The sequence below is a fragment of the Felis catus genome, chromosome E1 (assembly GCF_018350175.1).
Source record: "Felis catus isolate Fca126 chromosome E1, F.catus_Fca126_mat1.0, whole genome shotgun sequence".
Classification (NCBI taxonomy): Eukaryota; Metazoa; Chordata; class Mammalia; order Carnivora; family Felidae; genus Felis; species Felis catus.
The window spans coordinates 44,210,194-44,233,091 of NC_058381.1; the positions used below are offsets into that span (position 1 = coordinate 44,210,194).

At 36.4% G+C, this 22,898-nt stretch overlaps 1 protein-coding gene across 1 annotated transcript in view; it reads right to left on the minus strand.

Moving 5' to 3' along the window:
- NSF (N-ethylmaleimide sensitive factor, vesicle fusing ATPase) overlaps nt 1–22,898 on the minus strand; it is a 149,062-nt gene that overhangs the window by 115,924 nt on the left and 10,240 nt on the right. The window contains exons 2-4 of the mRNA XM_023244667.2: nt 9,715–9,800; nt 7,335–7,434; nt 3,792–3,831 (exon numbers count right to left, since the gene is read on the minus strand). Coding sequence (XP_023100435.1) covers nt 3,792–3,831; nt 7,335–7,434; nt 9,715–9,800 — 226 coding nt within the window. The remainder of the gene's footprint in view (nt 1–3,791; nt 3,832–7,334; nt 7,435–9,714; nt 9,801–22,898) is intronic.

Below are 22,898 nucleotides of genomic sequence, written 5' to 3' on the forward strand. Positions count from 1 at the left end.
TAGACTCAAATTACTATTTAGTAAGAGGCAGTGAAAGAAGAGGAAAACAACCAAGAAAATAGAAATAAAAGAAAGACTTTTAAAAGAACAAAGAGAAAGTAGTTGAAATGGAAGATAGGCAGACAAGGACTAACATACATATAATTAGAGCCCCTAGGAAGAAAATCAAAACAACTGGACCAGAACTAATGTTCAAAACCATAATCTAAGAAAAATTTTGGAAATAAACAAAAACTTAAATCTGCATATTGAAGTGACCCATTATATCCATTAGTCATTGACCTAGAATATCCTAATAAGAATATTACACTTTAAATACAGAAAAGTCCTCAGGGCTCCCAGGCAGAAAAACTGAATTACTTATAAAGGTAAGAAAATTCAACTGGCATCAGACCTCTTAAGAGCATCATACAAGGCAAGGCAATTGTGATCAGTATTTTCAAGAAATTCAAGAAAACAAGCCAAGAATTTTATGTCTATGCAAGCCAAGCTGCATTTGAAAGAGCAAAGATATAGAAAAGCAGTTTGAACATGCAAGAACTTAATGAACACCTATACACATATATACTTCCTAGAGGAATGTACTAGATCATAGGTTTTATACAACCAAGTAGAAGCTGGCAAAAGGACTATCATAATCATTTAAGTGACTTAATTGTAGAGTTAAGACTAAAACAAGTATGGGGTCATGTGTGGAAGAATAGCATATAAACATCATGCTCTGACAAAGTAGAAAGAAAGCAACTAATATGTAGAGCATGGTGACTATAGTTCATAATACTAAATTGCATATTTGAATGTTGCTAAGAGAGTATATCTTAAAAGTTCCCATCACAAGAAAAAAACTGTTTTTGTAACTATATATGATGATGGATGTTAACTAGACTTACTGTAGTGATCATCAGCAATGTATACAACTATTGAATCACTATGTTATATACCTGAGACTAATACAATGTTATATGTCAGTTATACCTCAATTTTAGAAAATTTCCTTCTTCTACTTAAAAAAATTTTTAAATTGAAAAAGAAAGCAACAAACAAAATTGGAGGGGGGGGGGTAGAAAATGATCATTAATTGCTATACAGGCAACAGAAGACAGTTAAAGGATATCACTTAGAACATGACAGAACAGTTTTTTTGAAAAGGTCAAGAAAAAAAAGGGGGGGGGGGACCAAGGGTACTATGAGAGGTATAAATGCAAAAGTAGTCACTAAAACAAAAATATAAATACTCCTTAATACCAAAATAAAAAATTAAAAATAGCCAAGATGATATACCAAATAGAGAAACACAACTAAAATGGAAGATAACAGAACTGAGATTGAATATATCAGTAATATCAATAACTATGAAAGGGTTTAATAAACCTATTAGAAGATTTTTAAATTAGCTCATAAACCAAAACCCAACTCTGTACTGTATACCACAGACACATCTAAAACATGGGGATTCAGAAAAGCTAAAAGTAAAGAGATGGGCAAAGATATGCTGAGCAAATTAAAAACATAAGAAAGGAGGGTTTGTAATCCTGACATCAAAGTATAATTTACAACACATTAAACAAGACGAAGAAGGATACTTTATGATGCTAATAGCCACAATTCACATTAAAAATATAACAGTTATGAATATCTACATACCAAATAACATAGAAACTACTATGTAAAGTAGATACTACAGGAGATGCAAGGAAAAATAGAGCAGAAGAACACTAAGATTTTAACACACCAGTTTCAGTGCCATACAGGGCAAGTAATTCCATTAAGAATACAGAAGATCTAAACAGCATAATTAGTAAAGTAGCGCTTACAGATATATAGCAGACAATAAACCCTGATAACATAATATACCTCCTTCTCAGTGCACACGGACCATTTTCTTTCTCTGCGTGTGTGTGCACATGCACGTGTGATGACAATGCTTAAGATCTACCCACTTGGCAAAGTTTAAGTATGCACGCAGCATTGTTAACTACAGTCACCCTTCTACACATTAGATCTTCAGAACTTCTCCATCTTACAAAACTGAAACTTCAATAACCCATCCTGTAAATGTATTCTTCAAAAATATCACCATCATGAAAGGAAAAAAATAAAAGCCAAAGATCAGAGAAATGACAACTAAGTACAATACACGATCCCAAACTGGATCCTCTGCTGAGAAGGAAAAACATGTTGTAAAGGAATCACTGGGACAATTAACAAAACTGAAATATGAACTAGAGATTAAAGTTTCAACATTTAATTACATTAACGTTTAATTTCCTGAATTTGATTACTGTAAGAGCATATCTTTGTCCTCAGGAAATATACACTAAAGTATGAGATGTAAAGAGGAATGATTTCTGCAATTTAATCCCAAATGCTTAAGAAATGTGTGTGCGCACATGTGTGTTGGGAAAGAGAGGAAATGAATTTTAAAAATATGGTAACTGGTGAATCTGGTAAAAATAGTATATAGGAATTCTCTTATTTTTGCAAATTTTTTGTAAATATCCAGTTTTTTAGGTTTTAAAAGCAAGCAGAAAAAAAGCTGACTTAAGCATTCTTGGCTTCTTCTCTCCTTCTCCTGCCGTACCCATGAAGTTGACATGAAACTAGGTGACAAGAAGATTCAGAGTCCATTTTCCCAATTTTGACACAGTGCCTAGGAGACAATGCCAGTATTCGCTTATTTGTCCCTTGGCTTATAATCCACAAGTAGCTTAGTCCTTTTTTTCCTCCTGAAGTCATAACCTTCTTTCCACGCCCTCCCCCAATGAACTGTGATAACTTCATTATAAGATACACACTTCATTAAAATAAGTATACCGTTTGCTTAAATATTGCCACTCTTTCTTCTCCTTAACTTAATCTGATTTATCTTTCCAAACAAACATAAAAGAAAACATATCTCAGTATACAGGAAAATGGAATCATCAAATAATCCCAATTATTCCTCTTCAATATATCTTAGACTTTCAAAAAATTTATTCCACAGCCATAATTTCACAAAGGCCTATTCAACTTAATTCTAGGCAAGTCAGATAATCTCCAAGCTATTTTCCTTGACTCCTGAATTCTCCCCATTCCTCACTATACTCCACACTGACATCAGAATCTTCTCTAAAATTAGGATTTTGATGGACTCACTCAGAAATCTTCAGGAGCTCTCTTTGTCTTTGAATAAAATCCAAAAATTTTAGTATGTACTTTCAGGCCCTCCACTAACTGCATGTTTTCATCACTTAATACAATTCATTCAGGTAAATCCTTTCAATCAGGCACACATACTTCCTGAGCACTGCCTATGATTTGCTTGCTCCCATCTCAATGTCTTTTATTGATATTATTTCCCATCTTAAGAGTCTTTCTTCCTTATCTCTACTATGTAATGCTTTTCCCCTACTTCATAAACATGCTCAAAACTCCAGTGCCTAAAAAGATTTCTCTGGCTGATTTTTCAGCCTCCAACCAATTCATCCACTCCCATTCCATCTTAGCACTTTCACACAGAGGTCCCAATGGTAACACTTGTGCACTTATTTACTCTGTACACATTGTGTGAGCTATGAATAAGTGGATATTCTCTCCCCCATTAGATTGTAATTTTCAGGCAGACGTAAGTACCATAACTATTTACTTTCCATTCTCATATGTCTAACCAGTAATATAAATAGGATGAATGTTTAATGGCCCTGATGACCAGCAACAGAAAATTTTACAGATTTCCACAACTATGAGAAAATCATAAAGAAAATCCACATCAGGTAGCTAAAAAAAAAAAAAAAAAAAAAAAAATTACCTACCTTCTATTTCTTGCCCAATAGAAAGTCCAGCCCATTTTCGCTATAAAATAAAAGAAAAAAAAAAGACACTTAAAACCAAATCAATAAAAATTATAGAAATGAGGAAAAGGGGAATGTCTATGAATTTCAGTAATAGGAACACATCCAAAGATCAAAACGTGGTTTAGTGTTGTGTGTTGAACTGTGATCCACCAAGATATGCTGGAGTCTTAGCTCCTGGCACATATGATTACAACCATATCTGGAAAAGTGTCTTTGTGGAGATACAGTCAAGTTGAGCTGAGGTCAGGCGCACCTGGGTGGCTCAGTCGGTTAAGCAAACGACTCTTGATTTCGGCTCAGGTCATGGTCTCATGGTTCGTGAGTTAGAGCCCCACACGGACAGTGCAGAACCTGCTTGGAATTCTCTCTCTTCCCTCTCTCTCTGCCCCTCCCTCCCCTCTCTCAAAATAAATAAATAAACTTTAAAAAAAAAAAAAGTCATATAAAATTAAGATAGACCATAAACCAATATGACCTGGTGTCCTTATAAGAAGAGATAGACAGATACATGGGGAGAAAGTCATGTGACGATGGAAACAGAGACTGAAGTGATAACATCTACCAGTCAAGCAATATCCAGGTTTGTTGGCAACACCAGAAACTAAACATGGAACAGATTTTTCTGTAAGGCCTTTGGACAGAGCACAGCCCTGTTGACACTTTGATTTCATTCTTCTAGACTCCCAAACTGCAAGAGAATAAATTTAAGCCTCCCACTCTGTGGTACCTGGCTACAGCAGCCCCAGGAAACATATTTATATGCTATACTTTATATCTGAACATCTATTCAAAAACATACAAAGCTTGCCTTTGTACAATAAAACTGGCCTCATTGAGTAGGAAGCTCCTTTGCACACTATACTGCTCCTGAAGGCCTTCATAGTATCAGATATTTCAGTGTTCTAAACAAACTATGGTTACTTATACTGTTTCTTAGGATATCTCAAAAAGAAAGACACTCAATTCATGAAAACTAAATTAAAACTGGTCAGCTAATCTCTCCTGAAACCCAAGCAGGGATTCCAATCATTAGATGCTCCTGACTACTCTTTGTACTAGCCAAAGGATTTTCAGGCATTTGCAAGTAGACTTTAGCCTCTCCCAGGTCCAGACTGGTTGCAATGGCAAGAATGTACCAAGGCAGGCCAGACTGCATTTAGGCAGGAATTTAGGACTGGCTTGGTATGGATTCAAAATTAGTCACTACTGATAACGCTCCAAAGAACAGCGAGAAAAATAACTTTTGGCCAAAAATCCACATTTTGTCTACTCATCAAACAGCGTGGATTTGGGGGTGGACTGTGAAGATGCTGCATTGTGAATATGTGCAGCACTTGCTTTCCCTCCAGCTCCCTCATCGCAGGCTACTTCTCCCTCCTCTGCCCTTCATGCTCTCTTCCGTCACATCCCATCTTGCTTCCAGCCAATGAAGAATTGAGCAGAATGCTGAGCAAGTCCAGACTTTGTGTCACCAAGCAGCCAATTAGGTTCTGGACTTCAATCCCAAAGACAGACTCAAAGGATGACAGTAATAGTATTTATCATATGGGGTTGTTTTGAGAATTAAATGAGCTAAAATACACAATTATGCATTAGTATACTACCTGGCCTATAGTAAATATTAGGGTAATTTTTTAAAAAAAAAAAAGCAGAGAAACAAGAAGAAATAATCAAAAACTGTATTTCTGACCACCAAAATCCTAGCTCTGCAAAAGCTGGCAAACTCTAAAATATCCCAAACATCTTATGTATAGAAACAAATGTGGAAAGTAGTCCTGATAATAAAGAGGCATTCAAATAGAGAAAAGGGGAATAGTAAAGATCTCCCATAATCTTTCAGAGCTTCAAGAGATCTTTAACAGATCCCTAAAGAGTGTTTAATCTCTTTCCTTCAACCTCCAGGGTAGTAAATCACTGCTTACGAACATACTGGAAGGAGATCAGGGTTCTATTACATTGCTGAGGACTATGGGATCAGCAGCATGAGTAAGACGATAAGGTAGAAAAGGACACAGACTAGTACCTGCAGTGCTCCTCAACTATGTATTAGGTGCCTGTGGACAATGCTAGCCAGTTTTCCCACCACAGAATCCACCAATAGTTATAAATGTAATCATAATCCTTCCACTCATTATAAAGCCCAGCAAGTTAAATTGCAATTTGAGGGGTGCCTGGGTGGCTCAGTCGATTAAGCATCTGGCTCTTGGTTTCAGCTCAGATCATGATCTCACAGTTTGTGAGATTAAACCCCGCACTGGGCTCTGTGCTGACAACGTGGAGCCTGCTCAGGATTCTCTCTCTCCCTCACTCTCTGCCCCTCCCCCACTCTCCCTCACATGTGCACACGTGCACTCTGTCTCTCAAAATAAATAAAAACCTTTAAAAAAAACTGTAATTTAAGATAACTACTCATATCACATTCATTAGTGTGACATCATCGCATTTTCTTTTTTAATTATTTTAATATTTATTTATATTTGAAAGAGAGATAGAGAGAGACAGAGCACAAGCAGAGGAGGGCCACAGAGAGAGGGAGACACAGAATCTGAAGCAGGCTTGAGGCTAGGAGCTATCAGCACAGAGCCTGATATGGGGCTCAAACCCATGAACCGCAAGATCATGACCTCAGCTGAAGTCAGACACTTAACCGACTAAGCCACCCAGGCACCCCAACATCACTGCATTTTAAAATCACTATCATCAGGGGCGCCTGGGTGGCTCAGTCGGTTGGGCGTCCGACTTCGGCTCAGGTCACGATCTCACGGTCCGTGAGTTCGAGCCCCGCATCAGGCTCTGGGCTGATGGCTCGGAGCCTGGAGCCTGCTTCTGATTCTGTGTCTCCCTCTCTCTCTGCCCCTCCCCTGTTCATGCTCTGTCTCTCTCTGTCTCAAAAATAAATAAACGTTGAAAAAAAAAATTAAAAAAAAAATAAAATCACTATCATCAGATGTCAATTGTACAAGTAAATGTTATTTATTTTCTTAAATTTTTTGTTAATGTTTATTTATTATTGAGAGACAGAGCGTGAACAGGGGAGGGGCAGAGTGAGAGGGAGACACAGAATTGGAAGCAGGCTCCAGGCTCTGAGCGGTCAGCACAGAGCCCAACACGGAGCTCGAACTCACAAACCCCAAGATCATGACCTGAGCCGAAGTTGGACGTTTAACCGACTGAGCCACCCAGGCGCCCCAGTAAATGTTATTTTAATATATTTTCTTACCCTGCAAGTTAACACTGAAATAACCTGAGACTTAATCTGATAGCTACCTGGTATTAGCACAGAATTTTTTTAAATTAGGAAAAAAAAAAAAATCAAGGCAATAAAAGGAAGGTATAGTAGAAATGGGCAATTAAGAATGCATCTTTAAATTCCTTATATAAACACCTAGATGTTTTTCTTCAATATGAATTAATACAGTTATAGGAAGATGCTTGCTTGAAACGAATTGATTCTTCTAGGACTTTTCAGAATGGAAGAGAATAAACTAGCATCTGGGTTACCTGAGGTAAGCTGAATGCGATGCTCCCTGGAACCACTGATGGGTGGGTCCTCAGTGTAAATGTATACCTGTGGTTGGGAGAAGTCCTCACAATCACGTGCCTAAAAGACGGAAACATAGTTAATATTCCATGTCAAAGGAAATAGAAACATTAACTCCTGTGTATGTGTTCGTTTCCAACAACTGATGCTTCATGAGTACCAGGTGGAAACATGGCAGAGTGTTTGAGAGTCCTGAAGGAAGAGAACCACAAATTTCATTTCTAAAAACTGTCAGCAATTCCAAATTTTTTCCAGGCAGAAGGGGTACCTTGGTACAAGCACACATCAAGCACAATCGGGACCAAGTTCAAGAGCATACATACCATCCAAAATATCATTTCCAATTTACATAAAACTGAAGATAATGATTTAGAATCTTTGATTTTAAGTAAAAATTAGAAGAAATTCCTCTCCTGAGAATTATTTCACATCTTTTTTTTTTTTTTTTTTTTAGGTTTATTTTGAGGGAGGGAAGGGGCAGAGAGCGAGAGAATCCCAAGCAGGCTCCATACTGTCAGCACAGAGCCTGACATGGGGCTCGAACCCACCAACCACAAGATCATGACCTGAGCCGAAACCAAGAGCCAGACATTTACCCAACTGAGCCACCCAGGTGCCTCTATTTCACATCAAATAGAATAAAAGGAGGAGAACCAAAGATAGAAGAACCAGGATACAACAATCGAAAAAGAGTTAGTTTTAGGACTAATCATTAAATCTCTGTAGGCTCTCATAACAGTTGAAACAGTAACAACCTATAAAATTAAAAAGATGGTAAAAACAAGGAATTGTCACAAAATACATCAGCTTTCATACAGATATCAATATTTATTATTTCAAAGCATCTTTTGCTAATTCACTCTGCTCAGGAGTTACCCGTGAACAGATAAAATATAGTCATCTCATGATAACCTCCTATGCAGAGAAATTGCCAAGGACTGTGTGTGTAATAAAACCTTTAAACTCTATTTTGCAACAGCACTATCTTTTTAAAAATCATCTTTTAGAATGCTATGACTTTCTAAATATTAATGGTTAGTGTTATACACTAGAACACAAGTTCTTTATATGTGCTGTATTTCAAGTAAGCTCCATCATGAGTACAGCGAACATTTGACACATGTAAGAAAAATCTATAAACAAATTCTCACACTGATTATCTATACCCCAGTTTATACAGAGAAAGTTCTGTGCTCAACTTAGCATCATAGAATTTTTAGGGCAAGAAACAATATTACTGCAATCATTCAGCCCCTTACTCTGAAACTGAAAACTACAGATAACTGGCAATTCTAACTTTGTAAAACTCATGTATTTTATAGATAGCTTTAAAAAAAAAGGGCTCAGTTAAAATCCTGCCTTGTTGTTCCTTATTTCCCCAGTCTGCCTTCTGGTAGGGTTCCTTTATCTCCATACCTCTATCAGCCTCAGAAGCATATGGATGGCACTGAACTTGGTAACAGAGTTTTTAGAAGTTCTGGCAGTGGATGATGCGAATTAGTTAAAATAAATGACAACAAAAAAATACTTATAAAAAATACTTAAAAATACTTTGTTGTGCATCTTCCAATGTTCATTTCTTAGATCACAGTAATAATCATCAAAAGAGCTAACAGTTATGGAGGTTTATTAATGTGCTAAGCACTATTCTAAACGCTTTATCTATATAAGTCAATCTTCACAACTACCTTGAGGAAGATACAACTACCTTGAGGAGATCATCATCTCCATTTCACAGATTAGGACACAGAGGCCCAGAAATGATAAATAAGTTATCCAGGGTCACCCAGTTTGCAACTGGCAGAGCATCCAAACTCAGACAATCTGACTGCAGAGCCAAAAACCTAAAGACTATGCTATATATGATTCATACAACTAGTATGTTTAGTTCTGCTAACAAAGTTAATAAAAATAAAAGCTACATATAAAAAGCTATGTATGATTTTAAAAACATATTAATCAAAGTTTAACACAGTAAAGACTAAAATACAGGGGTGCCTGGGTGACTCAGTTGTTTAAGCAGCCGACTTCAGCTCAGGTCATGATCTCACAGTTTGCAAGTTTGAGCCCCACATCAGGCTCTGTGCTGACAGCTCAGAGTGTGTGTGTCTCTCTTTCTGCCCCTCCCCTGCTCGCTCACGTGTGCGCTCTCTCTCAAAAAAAGAAATGAATAAATGTTAAAAAAAAAAGACTAAAATGCATAACTCTCATCTTTTCCATTTTCCAACTTAGCAACAGGAATAAAAAAATTATTTTCGAGTTTCCTAAAACACAAGTGCTCTCTACAAGTTTCCAAAATACCACTTGGCAGGTTGGAAAAAAACAAAGTTAGATACTCACTGGCCAGGCTGGAAATCCTTTTCATTCACAACTGCACAGTTGGTTAAAGATAATTCATCTGTAGGACATCTTGCAGCTTGCATACTCTACAAAAAGCAATGATTAGGAAAAGAAAATTAAGTCATCTTTTATAACCTTAAAGAATAATTTATGCCTCCTGTCCTCTATTCCCCATCATCTGTGGTAAATACCTATTGTTATTGACTCCCTGCATTCCTTCCTCTGTGATCACAGCAAACCCTTCCTTTGGGAAACTGTTCCTTCCCCCTTCCATATAGGCTTTTGTGGGCCTGCCAATCACAGCACACATGCAATCACATAGAGTCCTATCCCATTCATAGGATTTATAGACATGTGCCAGGAGGACACTCTCCCCTGCCTCATCACTGCACGGTGGTCAAATTTCTGCTCTAAGAGACAGTAAAACTATTACAGAGAAAGCAAAGATAACAGAGACAAAGAAACAAATAGACACTTTGAAACACAGATCTGACAACCAAGTTAAAGCCCTTGAGACCAGTACTGCATTGGTTATGTTGGTTATGTACCAACAAATACTTCTTTTTTTTTACTCAAGCTCTTTTGATTTGGTTTTCCAACTCTTCTGATGAAAAGAATTTTGAGTGATTCAAATGCAATGAAGTAAATTCAGTACGTTTAATCAAGTATATAATGAAAGAGTATCTTTTTTTTTAATTTTTTTAACATTTATTTATTTTTGAGACAGAGAGAGACAGAGCATGAACAGGGGAGGGTCAGAGAGAGAGAGGGAGACACAGAATCTGAAACAGGCTCCAGGCCCTGAGCTGTCAGCACAGAGCCCGACACGGGGCTTGAACTCACGAACCGCGAGATCATGACCTGAGCCGAAGTCAGACGCTTAGCCGACTGAGCCACCCAGGCGCCCCAAAAGAGTATCTTTTTATAAGAGATCCCAAGTGGCATGGACCACATCTCCTATGGATTAAGAAAAACCATCTTCTAAATATCTCCCAACAAAGGTTAACTGAAAGGCATATTTTTTCAAAACAGCAAGTAATATTTTTGATTAACAGCTACTAGCAAAACATTCCTTCACACAATGTACTTAACCAATAACTCTTCCGCCATTCTCTTGGATTTCCTAGTTAGTGAAATATGACCCTTTTAGTCATGACATAGTTTATGACTCAAGTGCTCATTCTTCAAACCTCAAGCCAAAGCTGATTCTTCTTAAATTTGTCTCTCAAAAATGTATAGGGCAAAATAAACTACCTTTTGCTTTGCTTCTGTTTTAACTAAAAGGCTAGTTTCAATACACTTATCCCAATCGTTTAGAGCAGTGGTCCCTAAAGTGGGCTACGTGCACCAGAAGGATCTACAGATAATTCACGTATCAAATTCAACTGCAGTTAGAAACAGACCTCTGAATAGGTGTATCATAAGATATCAAGCCAAGATTTTAAAGAACAATGAAGCAGCAAATGGTTTTCTGTATTTTTTAATAAAATAAAGAATATTTTTCACCTTTAGTTCCTCCTTTTTATCTTTTCGTATATACTTTACCATGTATATAAACTCTGAGTATATCATTTATAAATAAATATGTAAATATATTGCAGATACATGACCAAAGATGTTTTTCTTATGGGATTCATAAAATATTTGGACATCATTAATATTTAGGACATGGGAGAATAAAGCCTGGGTCATAAGTTTGCTTTATGAATGAGACTGAATTTTTGCCCATAGTCAGTGTGACCAGATATCTGACAAAAGCGTACCAAACTTTTTTAGTTTCCCACCCATCCTAGGGTCTCTCTCACCTATAAGCTTCTTCCTTTTATATTCTTCTCTCTCCCCTAATGCCGAGCCTCTTGCCTAGCTAAACTCCTGCTTGTTTCAACAATTCTCAGCTCAGACATTACTTTTTCTAGAAGACCTTCCCATTAGACTGATATAATAAACTTCAAATGAAAGTATCTGACTGTATTTCCATGGTCTGTTTACATGTTTGCATTGCATACAAGACAGGAAGCTTCTCAAGGACTCAGATTATATCCTGCTTACATCTGTGGTTCCCCAGAGCTAGCACAGGGCTTGGTAGAGTGCTCATCAAACACCTGCTGAATAAATGAACTTATAGATCAATACAAATCTACCTAACTGCAGAATAAACAGTTCAAAGGACATGTATTCAAAGGACATTTCAAGGTTATTTAGGAAGTGATCTAATTTAAATTATCTAATAGTTCAAAATTGCACAGAACTGATATAGCCACAGTAATAATAAATTTACAAAACGTTAAGTTAACCTTTTCATTTGTAAATGTATTTAGCTGTCAAAGAGGTGGTGTCCTTGAAAAAAAAAAGTGAAAAACTCAGTGGAAGTCATCTGGCTGGCCAACTACAACAGATGCTGTGAGCAAAAGGCCTCCCTACTGGAATCTAGAAGCATCTGTGTTTTTATGATAAGCCAAGCAGGGTACCTCATTTTTCATCAAAATATAAATTCCTATAAATAGTAGTTGTTTACTTACCACAGTAATGCCAAGGGAAAATTCCACAATTTTTCTAACATTGACCTTGCCTCTAGGAAACAAATAAAAACTCAGCCACTACAGCTGCGCAGCTCTTATGAAATGAAAAGTACTACACGGATAGGCAATTTTATATAGATTCAGTTATCTGAGTGACTACATTTAACCATCCAAAGGCTGTAAAATGCTTTCACTAATAATTGAAATGTAAAAAAATTATTAACTCTGCTACTCAAAAGAATAAAAATCTCAAATCCTTAATGGAAACCTTAGAAGTAATTATATCATTACTTGAAAGCCTTTCAAGTGTAGAAAGAGAATTTGCTTCTCTTAAAAAAAACTGGGAGGATTTAATCAGGACTCCTCTCTGCAACATTATACAGTTTTCAAATTTAAACAGCATACTTTTGTCCAAAGGTCCACTTTAAAAATTAGATTACTCAAATATAGGCTTTACTGTCTACCAAAGAATTTAGGAGGGTAAAATAAACAGTAAAAAACACAGAGCATAGTACCTAACTAGAAGAGCTCCTTACCAAAGAACCACCCCTACCCTAACTAACTGCAACACTCCTGAATCTGCTGGCTCTTCCTTTGTGGTGCTCGAGTCGAGGCCTTGGCTACATCTCTCTAGAGACACACGAATCCCCCCACGGGAAAGGGAAGCAGGACAGAAAATATGAACTTAGCCCGTGGGCTCAGCTGACAAGTCTTACTCTATTTTTTGTCAGTGACCTTTGCTGAAAAATAACATTTTAAGAACCGCACTGTCCAATAAAGCACCACTAGGCAAATATGGCTATCAAAATTAAAATTAATTAAAGTTCAAAATTCAGTTCTTGGGGCGCCTGAGTGGCTCAGTCGGTTGGGCGTCCGACTTCGGCTCAGGTCATAATCTCGCAGTGTGTGGGTTCCAGCCCCATGTCGGGCTCTGTGCTGACAGCTCGGAGCCTGGAGCCTGCTTCGGATTCTGTGTCTCCCTTGCTCTCTGCCCCTTCCCCACTTGCACTGTCTCTCTCACTCTCAAAATAATAAATACATATTTAAAAAAAAATTTTGTTTAAATTCAGTTCTTCAGTTGCATTAGCCACATTTCAAGTGCCATATGTGGTTCATAGCTATCACCACAGAAAGTTTCATTGGACAGTGCTAGTCTAGAATAAAGTGAGAAAGGCCATCAGTAATACCTGTCTTCAGGCCTATGGATTCACTCCGTGCTATCAACTCCTATAATAATAATTTCTGTTAAAATTTTGAAGTCACATGGGCCTGAAAGTGATGGGGTAGGAATCAATTAAACTAGTATGTCCTATAGTTATCTCTCAAAGAGCCTGTAGGGATACTTTTACCTTATCCATTTCAGACCAGTAACTATTCACATAAATGAACCTCCTGACATCCCTTTATACTGAAAAAGAAAAAAAGCAAGTTCCCATTTTGGTCTTTTTGGGAAACACCAAAGAAAAAGGTAAAAGGCTGACAACATTAAATACTGGCAAAGACATAATATAGTTTCTTATAAAATTAATGTGACCCAGCAGGTATGTGCCTAGATTTTAGTCAAGAAAAAAAAAAACATAGCTACACTTATACACAGATATTCACAGCTTTATTCACAATAGCCAAAAATTGGAAATAACACAAATGCCTACCAACACATGAATGGGTAAAAAAACTGTGATATATCCATATAATGGAATACTACCTAGCAATTAAAAAGAAACTACAGGTACATATGCAACAACATGAGTAAACTTCAAAAACAAAATGATGAGTAAAAGAAGCCAGACACAAAATAAGAGTTCATCCTACATTATGTAAAATTCATCTCATATTTGGATGAAATTCTAGAAAAAGCAAAATTAATCCAGAGTAACAACAACAAAAAAAGATCCATCAGGGGCTCCTGGGTGGCTCAGTCAGTTAAGCGTCCGACTCTTGATTTTGGCTCAGGTCATGATCTTACCACTTTGTGAGATCAAGCCCTGCATCAGGCTCTGCACAGTGAGGAGCCTGCTTGGGATTTTCTCTCTCCCTCTCCCTCTCCTTCTCCACCCCTGCCCCTGTTTGCATTCTCTCTCTCTCTCTCTCAAAATAAAGAAATAAACTTAAGGGGCGCCTGGGTGGCGCAGTCGGTTAAACGTCTGACTTCAGCCAGGTCACGATCTCGCGGTCCGGGAGTTCGAGCCCCGCGTCAGGCTCTGGGCTGATGGCTCGGAGCCTGGAGCCTGTTTCTGATTCTGTGTCTCCCTCTCTCTCTGCCCCTCCCCCGTTCATGCTCTGTCTCTCTCTGTCCCAAAAATAAATTTAAAAAAAAAAAAAAAAAGAAAGAAATAAACTTAAAAAAATTTTTTTAAATCAATCAGTAGTTGCCTGAGTGAAAGGGACACCAAAGCAGCATGAAGTAATTTTTTGAGATGACAGAAGTATTTTCTATCTTGACTGTGTTTTACTGTATACAGGTTATACCTCAATAAAGTTCAGAAATTATGTTCTGATTTTTTAATGGCTGGACAATCTCTAATAATTCCTATTGCAAAGACAGGATAAATGACTTTCGATAGAAAGTCAAAATGGGGCCCCTAAATCTATATAACAAAGACCCAGACCTTGAGATGTCCATACTGCTATCTGGTAGGAAAAGATAGTTGGGTCTGCAGAACAGACTCCCCAGCCAGTCCTCAACCCAGATGTAGGGATTATAGAGAACTAAGAGAATGGTCAAATCTACCTCTAAGAGGCCAGTCCAAGGGTGCTGCTCGTACTGGCCTGCTAGTCCTGGGCATAGGAAGTGAAAGAGGAAGGATAAAACCCACACCTCCTTCTGGCACAAATGTCCCATACCGGCCATCAGGTGGGGAATTCTTCCTCCTGAGAAGAATAAGGATGTTTTCCCCTGTAATGATTCTTCCCTTAAGAGGCAAGGAAGTTTGAACTAAAGTTCCACCTTCCTTATGGGCTGGGATAGAAAAGTGACCAAATGGGAACTGTGCACCCACCCACACAAATATAAGAATGAGAATCAAATGAGATAATCCTCATCTACTGCATGGAGTAAACACTTACTGAATCTTAGCTATTATTATAACTATCCTAGAGATATTCAGAAATAGAAAAAAAAAAATCACAGACACCTAACTCCAAATAAATGCCAGAAGTAGGAGTGTGGTTAAAGGAATCTCAAGGATGCAGCAATGTCAAGGTACTTCTGTGTGGACTGACAAGGGAAAAATGTCCACAATATAGTGCTAAATTGTTTTAAAACAGTATGTAGGGTAAGCTTTTTTTAAAAAAATAAAATACACACTAAATTGTTAACAGTAGTTACTACTGAGTAGAAACTGGAAGGAATAAGGGGAACACTTTCACTTTCCACAATTCTAAACTGTTTTTACAATAAATAACCCTTGTTGTGGGGAAATTTTAAATATAGAAAGTTTTTATGTACAAAATTGTTCTCCACAGCATTATTTTAACAGTGATGAATTAGGGGCAGCTGGATGGCTCAGTCAGTTAAGTGACACTTGGTTTCGGCTCAGGACATGATCTCACGGTTTCATGCGTTCCAGCCCCGTGATGGCTCAGTGTGGAGCCTGCTTGGGATTCTGTGTCTCCCTCTCTCTCTGGCCCTCCCCAGCTCATGCTGCCTTTCAAAATAAATAAACAAACTTAAAAAAAAAACAGTAATGAATTAGAAGCAATGTAAAAATACTATTTCTAAGTAAAGGCTACCCAAACTACAATATACCCACTTAATTAAATATCATATAACCATCAAAAGCCTCATAATAGAGTTTTATATCACAGAAATATGAAAAAATATGTTTTACCTTACACTTTGATTTTTTAATTTCTTTTTACTTATTTATTTTTGAGAGAGACAGAGACAGCACAAGTGCAGGCGGGGCTGAGAGACAGAATCCCAAGCAGGCTCTGTGCTGCCAGCTCAGAGCCCGATGTAGGGCTCCAATCCCTGAACCGTGACATCATGACCTGAGCCAAAACCAAGAGTAGGATGCTTAACTGACTGAGCCACCCAGGCACCCCTGCAGCTTGATTTTTTTTTTTAACTATAGCAAGTCAACTGACTGAAAACGCATCAAAATATAAAAAACAATTGTGAATGGATAATGAAACTACAGGTGATTTCATTTCTTTCCAAATTTTCCACATTTTCCAATTTTAAAATATAGATATCATTTTACTAATCAAATTAAAATTTTGTTTTAAAGTTAACTGATCACATTTCCCTTTAGACCTCTGTCTGCTTCTCTACAGACAGTTAGGACCATGCACATTAGGAAAATAAGTCCAAGGACATGCCTAAAAAAAAGCACTGTCATTATTCATGACATACAAGACACTGTCTCATCATTCGTGTGTGTTTTTTTTTTTCCTTCATAATTAAATCATGTTGTTTAAGCTAATTTCCTCTGATAACAGTATGACAAAGATGTTTGTAAAGAAAAAGTACTTTTGGCAAACTCAGTAAGATGCTATAAAATGTGGTCTGAAACTCAGAACCACTTGATAAATATATAAAGAGTTAAAGATTTATTTATATTGGACAGGTTAAACAATGACAGCATCAAAATGAGCACTAAATCATAGCCATTTAACTGAGTCCTTAGCACTGGCAGTAAATAATTTCCTGTCCAAGGCTGCAATAATTTGGGAAAGTTCATCAATGCCTTAAAATAAATTACCTAAAAATTTAGAGAAGTACCTGAAACAATTATCTAGCACATGACAGGGACTCAATAAACATTTGTTGAATTTAAAAAATTTTGGAGAAGTGTATCTAGAAAGTTGAAGAAAATTAATGCCTATCCAAGCAGATAAATACATAAAATCAAAAACTGCTATAAATAGGAAGTTGACAACAGGTTCCAATTACAACAGAAACAAAAAAAAAATGCTTAAAGTACTAGAAAAAAGTTTAGCAAAAATACATAAGATCTTCATGAAGAAAACCAATGGAAATACATAAGAGAATATCCAAATAAATGCCATTATCTTTTGCAATGACTCAATATTGTAAGGATATCATGACCTCCAAATTAACCTATAAATGTGATGTAGTTATAAGCAAAATCCCAATGGGTCATTCACAAATTCAATCTAAACTACAACTGGCAAGTAAAATACAGCAAGAAAAAGGGAGGGAAATTTTTTAATTTTATAATTGATTCCTTGAACTACATGGATTTGAACTCCGCTTCTATGCAGCTTTTTTTTTAATAAATACATTACAGTATTATAAATGTATTTTCCTTTTGATTCATGTATGTGTATGTATACACACACATATATACACGTATATGTGTATATATATATGTGTGTGTGTGTATATGTGTGTGTATATATATATATATATATGGGTTTGTAATTAAGTAAACTTTATGCCCAACATGGGGTTCAAACTCATAACCCTGAGATCAAGAGTCGCATGCTCTATCAACTGAGCCAGCCAGGTGCCCCCCTTATGATTTTCCTAACATTTTTTCTCTACCTTGGGGTGCCTGGGTGGCTCAGGAAGTTAGGCATCCAACTTTGCCTCAGGTCATGATCTTGCAGTTCGTGGGTTTGAGCCCCGTGTTGGGCTCTGTGCTGACAGCTTGGAGCCTGGAGCCTGCTTCAGATTCTGTCTCACTTTCTCTCTGCCTACCCCCTCTCTCTCTCTCTCAAAAATAAACATTAAAAAATTTTTTAAAAAAATTCTTTCTCTAGGTTAATTCATTGTTAAGAATACAGTCTATAATACATACGGCGTACAAAATGTGTTATTAAACTGTTCATCAATAAGACTTCTAGTCAACAGACTATTAGTAATTAAGATTCGGGGGAGTCAAAAATTATAAGTGGAATTTCAACTGCACGGGGAGTCAACGCCCCTAACTCCCATGGTCTTCGAAGGTCAACTGTATTTGCCTCACTCTAGTTACCACTTTGTTTCTCACAAGAAAACTACTTCTCTCTAAATGATTTTTTTTTAATATGGTTCATTCTGAATACCACATTAAGAGAAATAATTCTAATTTTAAGGTGAATAACCTGAAGATTGCATATTCGTATCCTACAGGTACCTCCAATTTAATTCAAACAAGTAATATAGTTCCATTTCATCACTTTCAAGGATCACAACGTTCCACTGTAACCTCAACCGTGCTGGCACCCCGATCTTAGACTTCCAGCCTCCACAACTCTGAGAAATAAATTTCTGTTGTTTATAAGTTACTCAGTCTCTGGCATTTTATTATAGCAACACAAATAGACGAAGACAATCTCCTAGAACATACAATTCATCATTGTAAAACATACACTTCAGTGTTTTTTAGTATATTCACTATGCTGTGCAATCATCACCACTAATTCCAGAACATTTCCACCAAACTCCATAAAAGAAACCCTATGCCTATTAGTAGTTAGTCCCAATTCTCCCCTCCCTTCACCCTCTGATAACCACTAATTTACTGTCTCTGTGGTTTTGCCTATTCTGGACATTTCATATAGATAAAATCATTAATCTGTCATCTTTGTGTGACTGGCTTCTTTCATTTAGCATAATGTTTTCAAGATCATCTACGCTGCAGCACGACTGGATTATATTCCATTGTATGAACATTTGTTTATTCATCAGCAGATGGATATTGGGTTATTTCCACTTTTTGGCTATTATGAATAATGCTATGAACATCCACATAACAAGTTTATATAAAAACATGTATTTTCAAGTCACTTGGTTATATACATAGGAGTAGCATTGCTGGGTCATTCTGTTTAACTTTTTGAAGAACTGCCAAACTATTTACCACAATGGCTACAGCATTTAAAAAATTCCTACCAGCAGTGGATAAGGGTTCCAATTTCTCTGCATGAGCACCCACACTTTTTCTTTTCTTTTCTTTTTTACTATAGCCAACCTATAGTGTGAACTGGTATCTTATTGTGGTTTTAATTTGCATTTCCCTAATGACTATAATGTTGAGCATCTCTTCATGTACTTATTGGTCATTTGCATATCTTTTTAGGAGAGATGCCTATTCAACTCCTTTGCCCACTTTTATTTTTTTTTCCCTTTGCCCATTTTATATTGTCTTTTTATTATTGAATTGTAAGAGTTCTTTATATATTCTGGATCCTAGACCCTTATCAGATAGGATTTGCAAACATTCTCTCCCATTCTATGGGCTGTCTTTTCACTTTCTTGATAGTGTTCTTTGATGCGTAAGAGTTTTAAATTTTGATGAAGTCCAAATTATATTTTGTGCTTTTGTCATATCTAAAAAAATCGCTGTTTAACCCAAAGTCATGTAGATTTTTACCAACGTTTCCTTCTAAGAATTGTATAGATTTATAAGATCTTTGATCCATTCTGAGTTAATTTTTGTATGTAGTGTCAGGTAGGGATCCAAATTCATTCTTTTGCATGTAGGTAGCCAGTTGTCCCAGCAACATTTGCTAAAAAAAAGACTATTCTTTCCCCATTGAATGGTCTTGGCCCTCTTTTTGAAAATCAATTCACCATGAATTTATGTGTTTATTTCTGGATTCTCCATTCTATTTCATTGGTTTATATGACTATCCTTTTACCACTGTCACATCATCTTGATTACTGTAGCTTTGTAATAAGTTTTGAAAACAGGTGTGTGTCCTCTAATTTTGTTTTTCATTTTCAAAATTGTTGTGGTTAAAATGGCTTTGCATCTCCATAAGAATTTTAGGACCAGCTTATCCATTTCTGGAAAAAAGGCAGCTGGAATTTTGATAGAGATTGCATTGAATTTATAGATCAATTTTGAGAGTATTTCAATATTAATAATATTAAGTTTTCTAATCCATGAACACAAGATGTCTTTCCATTTACTTAGATTTTTAATTTCTTTCAACATGTTTGAGTTTTTAGTGTACAAGTCTTGTACTTATTTGATTAAATTTATTCATAAGTATTCATAATATTATATTCTTTTTGATGCTATTGTAAATGAAACTGTTTTCTCAATTTCATTTTCAGATTGTTCATCGCTAGTATACAGAAATGCCACTGATTTTGTAGATTGATCTTGTATCCTGCTATGTTGCTGGATTTATTTTTTATAAATCCTTTAGGATTTTCTATATATAAGATCATGTCATTTGCAAATAGATAATTTTTCTTCTTCCTTTCCATTCTTTTTTTTTCTTTTTCTTGCTTAACTGCCTACCTAGAACCTCCAATATAGTGCTGAATATAAGTGGCAAGCGTACACATCCTTATCTTGGTCCTGATCCTAAAAGGGAAAGCTTTCAGTGTTCACCAGTAAGCACAATGTTAGCTGTGAATTATTCTGTTGGTTGAATTTGGCTTGTTGAACTGAACTTACAGAGTGCCAGCTCAAGGTTGCTCTGAGAATCTAACAAGATCTGTGAAGGTGTTTTCAAAACGGTAAAATACCATTTAGTTTAAGATACACTTATTCAGTAACTTAGTGCTCTTACTCTAAAGAGTTATCTCTAAATGTTAAAGAAATAAAAACAATGTGAAGTTTTTTTTAAATTCCCAACATCCTGATGAAAGTTTAGCACCTACATCCTTTTGAAGAATGAAGAGGAAGAGAAGAATCTGGAGAAGGAATCAGAACAAAACCAGAAGGCCTAAAGCCTCCCCCCAGTCTCAACCCCTAAGAGTCCATAGAGGCCTAAAGCCTCCCCCCAGTCTCAACCCCTAAGTCTCTTACCTATGGACTCTTCCCTTAGCACAACACAGGGCACTCAGAAAAGCAGAAAGCAGAGATATAAGACAGGCAAGAAGCAAGAGCAGCATGGTACAGAGAAAAGAACACAAGATTTGGCAGAAAAACTTAGCCGTGATTCTAGCTGTTCAGGAAAAAAATGACAATAAAGAAAAAAACAAATCATGCGGCACCTAAAAGGACATTTAGATAGGTCTAATAAACTTCACATCTTCAAAGCTACAAAATCTAGTGACTTACATCTGTAAGTCCACACTGTATCTAAATTGCTGATGTTAATCTGAGTCATTATAATTAAACATAATGTTAATAATTCATGATGTATGTGCTTGTAATATGAAGAAGTTCCTCATTTAATAAAATCAGCTTGATAATAAATATAAGCACAATATATTCGTATTATTTATATTTTTATTATTTACAAATAATTGAGTAAAAACTTGGCTGTTAGAAAGCAAAAATTACAACCTATTTTTTGTTCAATGGAACGAATATTTTAAGAAATATCTGTAACATCCCAGACACTTTGCTGTGTGTAGATGCTCAATTAACAACGAAGCAGTGACTTTTATTTTTTTGAATACTTAATAAGAAAAAATAATTTTTATTATTTATTTTTGAGAGAGAGAGAGTGCAAGCTGGGGAGAGGCCGAGAGAGGGGAACAGAAGATCAAAAAAGCAGGCTCTGTGCTGACAGCACCAAGCCCAAGGTGGGGCTTGAACTCCCGAAACGTGAGATCATGACCTGAACAGAAGTCAGATACTCAACTGACTGAGCCACCCAGGAGCCCCCAAGTCCATGGTTCATAACTTTGGCATACATCAGAATCACTTGCAGAATGTGTTAAAGGAGATTGCAGGGGCCCCACCCAGCAGTTTCTAACTTTCAGTCTGGGGTTGGGCCTGAGAATATACATTTCTGACAAGTTCTCAGATGATACTGATTAGCTGGTCTGCAGATTCCACTTTGAGAATCACTGTATTAAATAAGGAGAAATGAACTTTGTAAAAACAGAAATACTGACAGGTTCGTATCTTCCTACAATAGAAGAGAAAATGTGAAAAAGAGGCTTCAATAATGCTCTTGGGCCATTTCATCATTTAACTTGATAAGTACAATTAAAATTTTTTTGATGCTTGATAAGTAGTAAATTGGCTGGAAGGCTTTATATACAAAAATCAGTAACCAGACTCAATATCAGTGCATGGAGAAAAAAGACTAGCATGAAGTCCAGCAACTGTTTAAAGTTTGATCTATGCCACATTTTTAATGATCTGATAGTCTGGCAGAGAATATAAAATTAGAATTCAAACTACATTGTCCAAAATGGCAATTTATTTAAGTACTTTGAAATAAATGTTCATCCATTCACTCAACAATCATTCATTCAGTAATACCTCCACACAAGCTCTGTTCAAGTCTTTTATCATCTCACAAAATGTTGTCAATAATATTCTCTAGGGAAAAAGTAACTAGGATAACTAAATTTTTTTAATTCTCCCACACTGATGTTCTTTGGAAGACCAAGAATCAGTGATAATTGCTATTCTCATCGCTTGTCAACCAAGAAAATGTTTGTTCATATGCATATAACACTAAAAACACTTCACAATATTTAAAAATCCACCAGCAAAATACTCTTTATTAGTGAATGTTGGATTTCAAAAATGACAACTTATTTCTTACTTTAATAATTTTCCCATTTTCTCCATTACCAAAGATCTATATGGTTAGTGCAAAACACGTAAGAACTTTAGCACTTCATTCTGAATTTAGCAAAGGACCAAAATACCCTGCATTACTCATAAACAGCTGATGCTAATTCATTTGGTATTAAATCTATAGAGCACAATGTGTTAGTACTTTTTGGCTTCATGTGGAAGGAAGGAAGGAAGGAAGGAAGGAAGGAAGGAAGGAAGGAAGGAAGGAAGG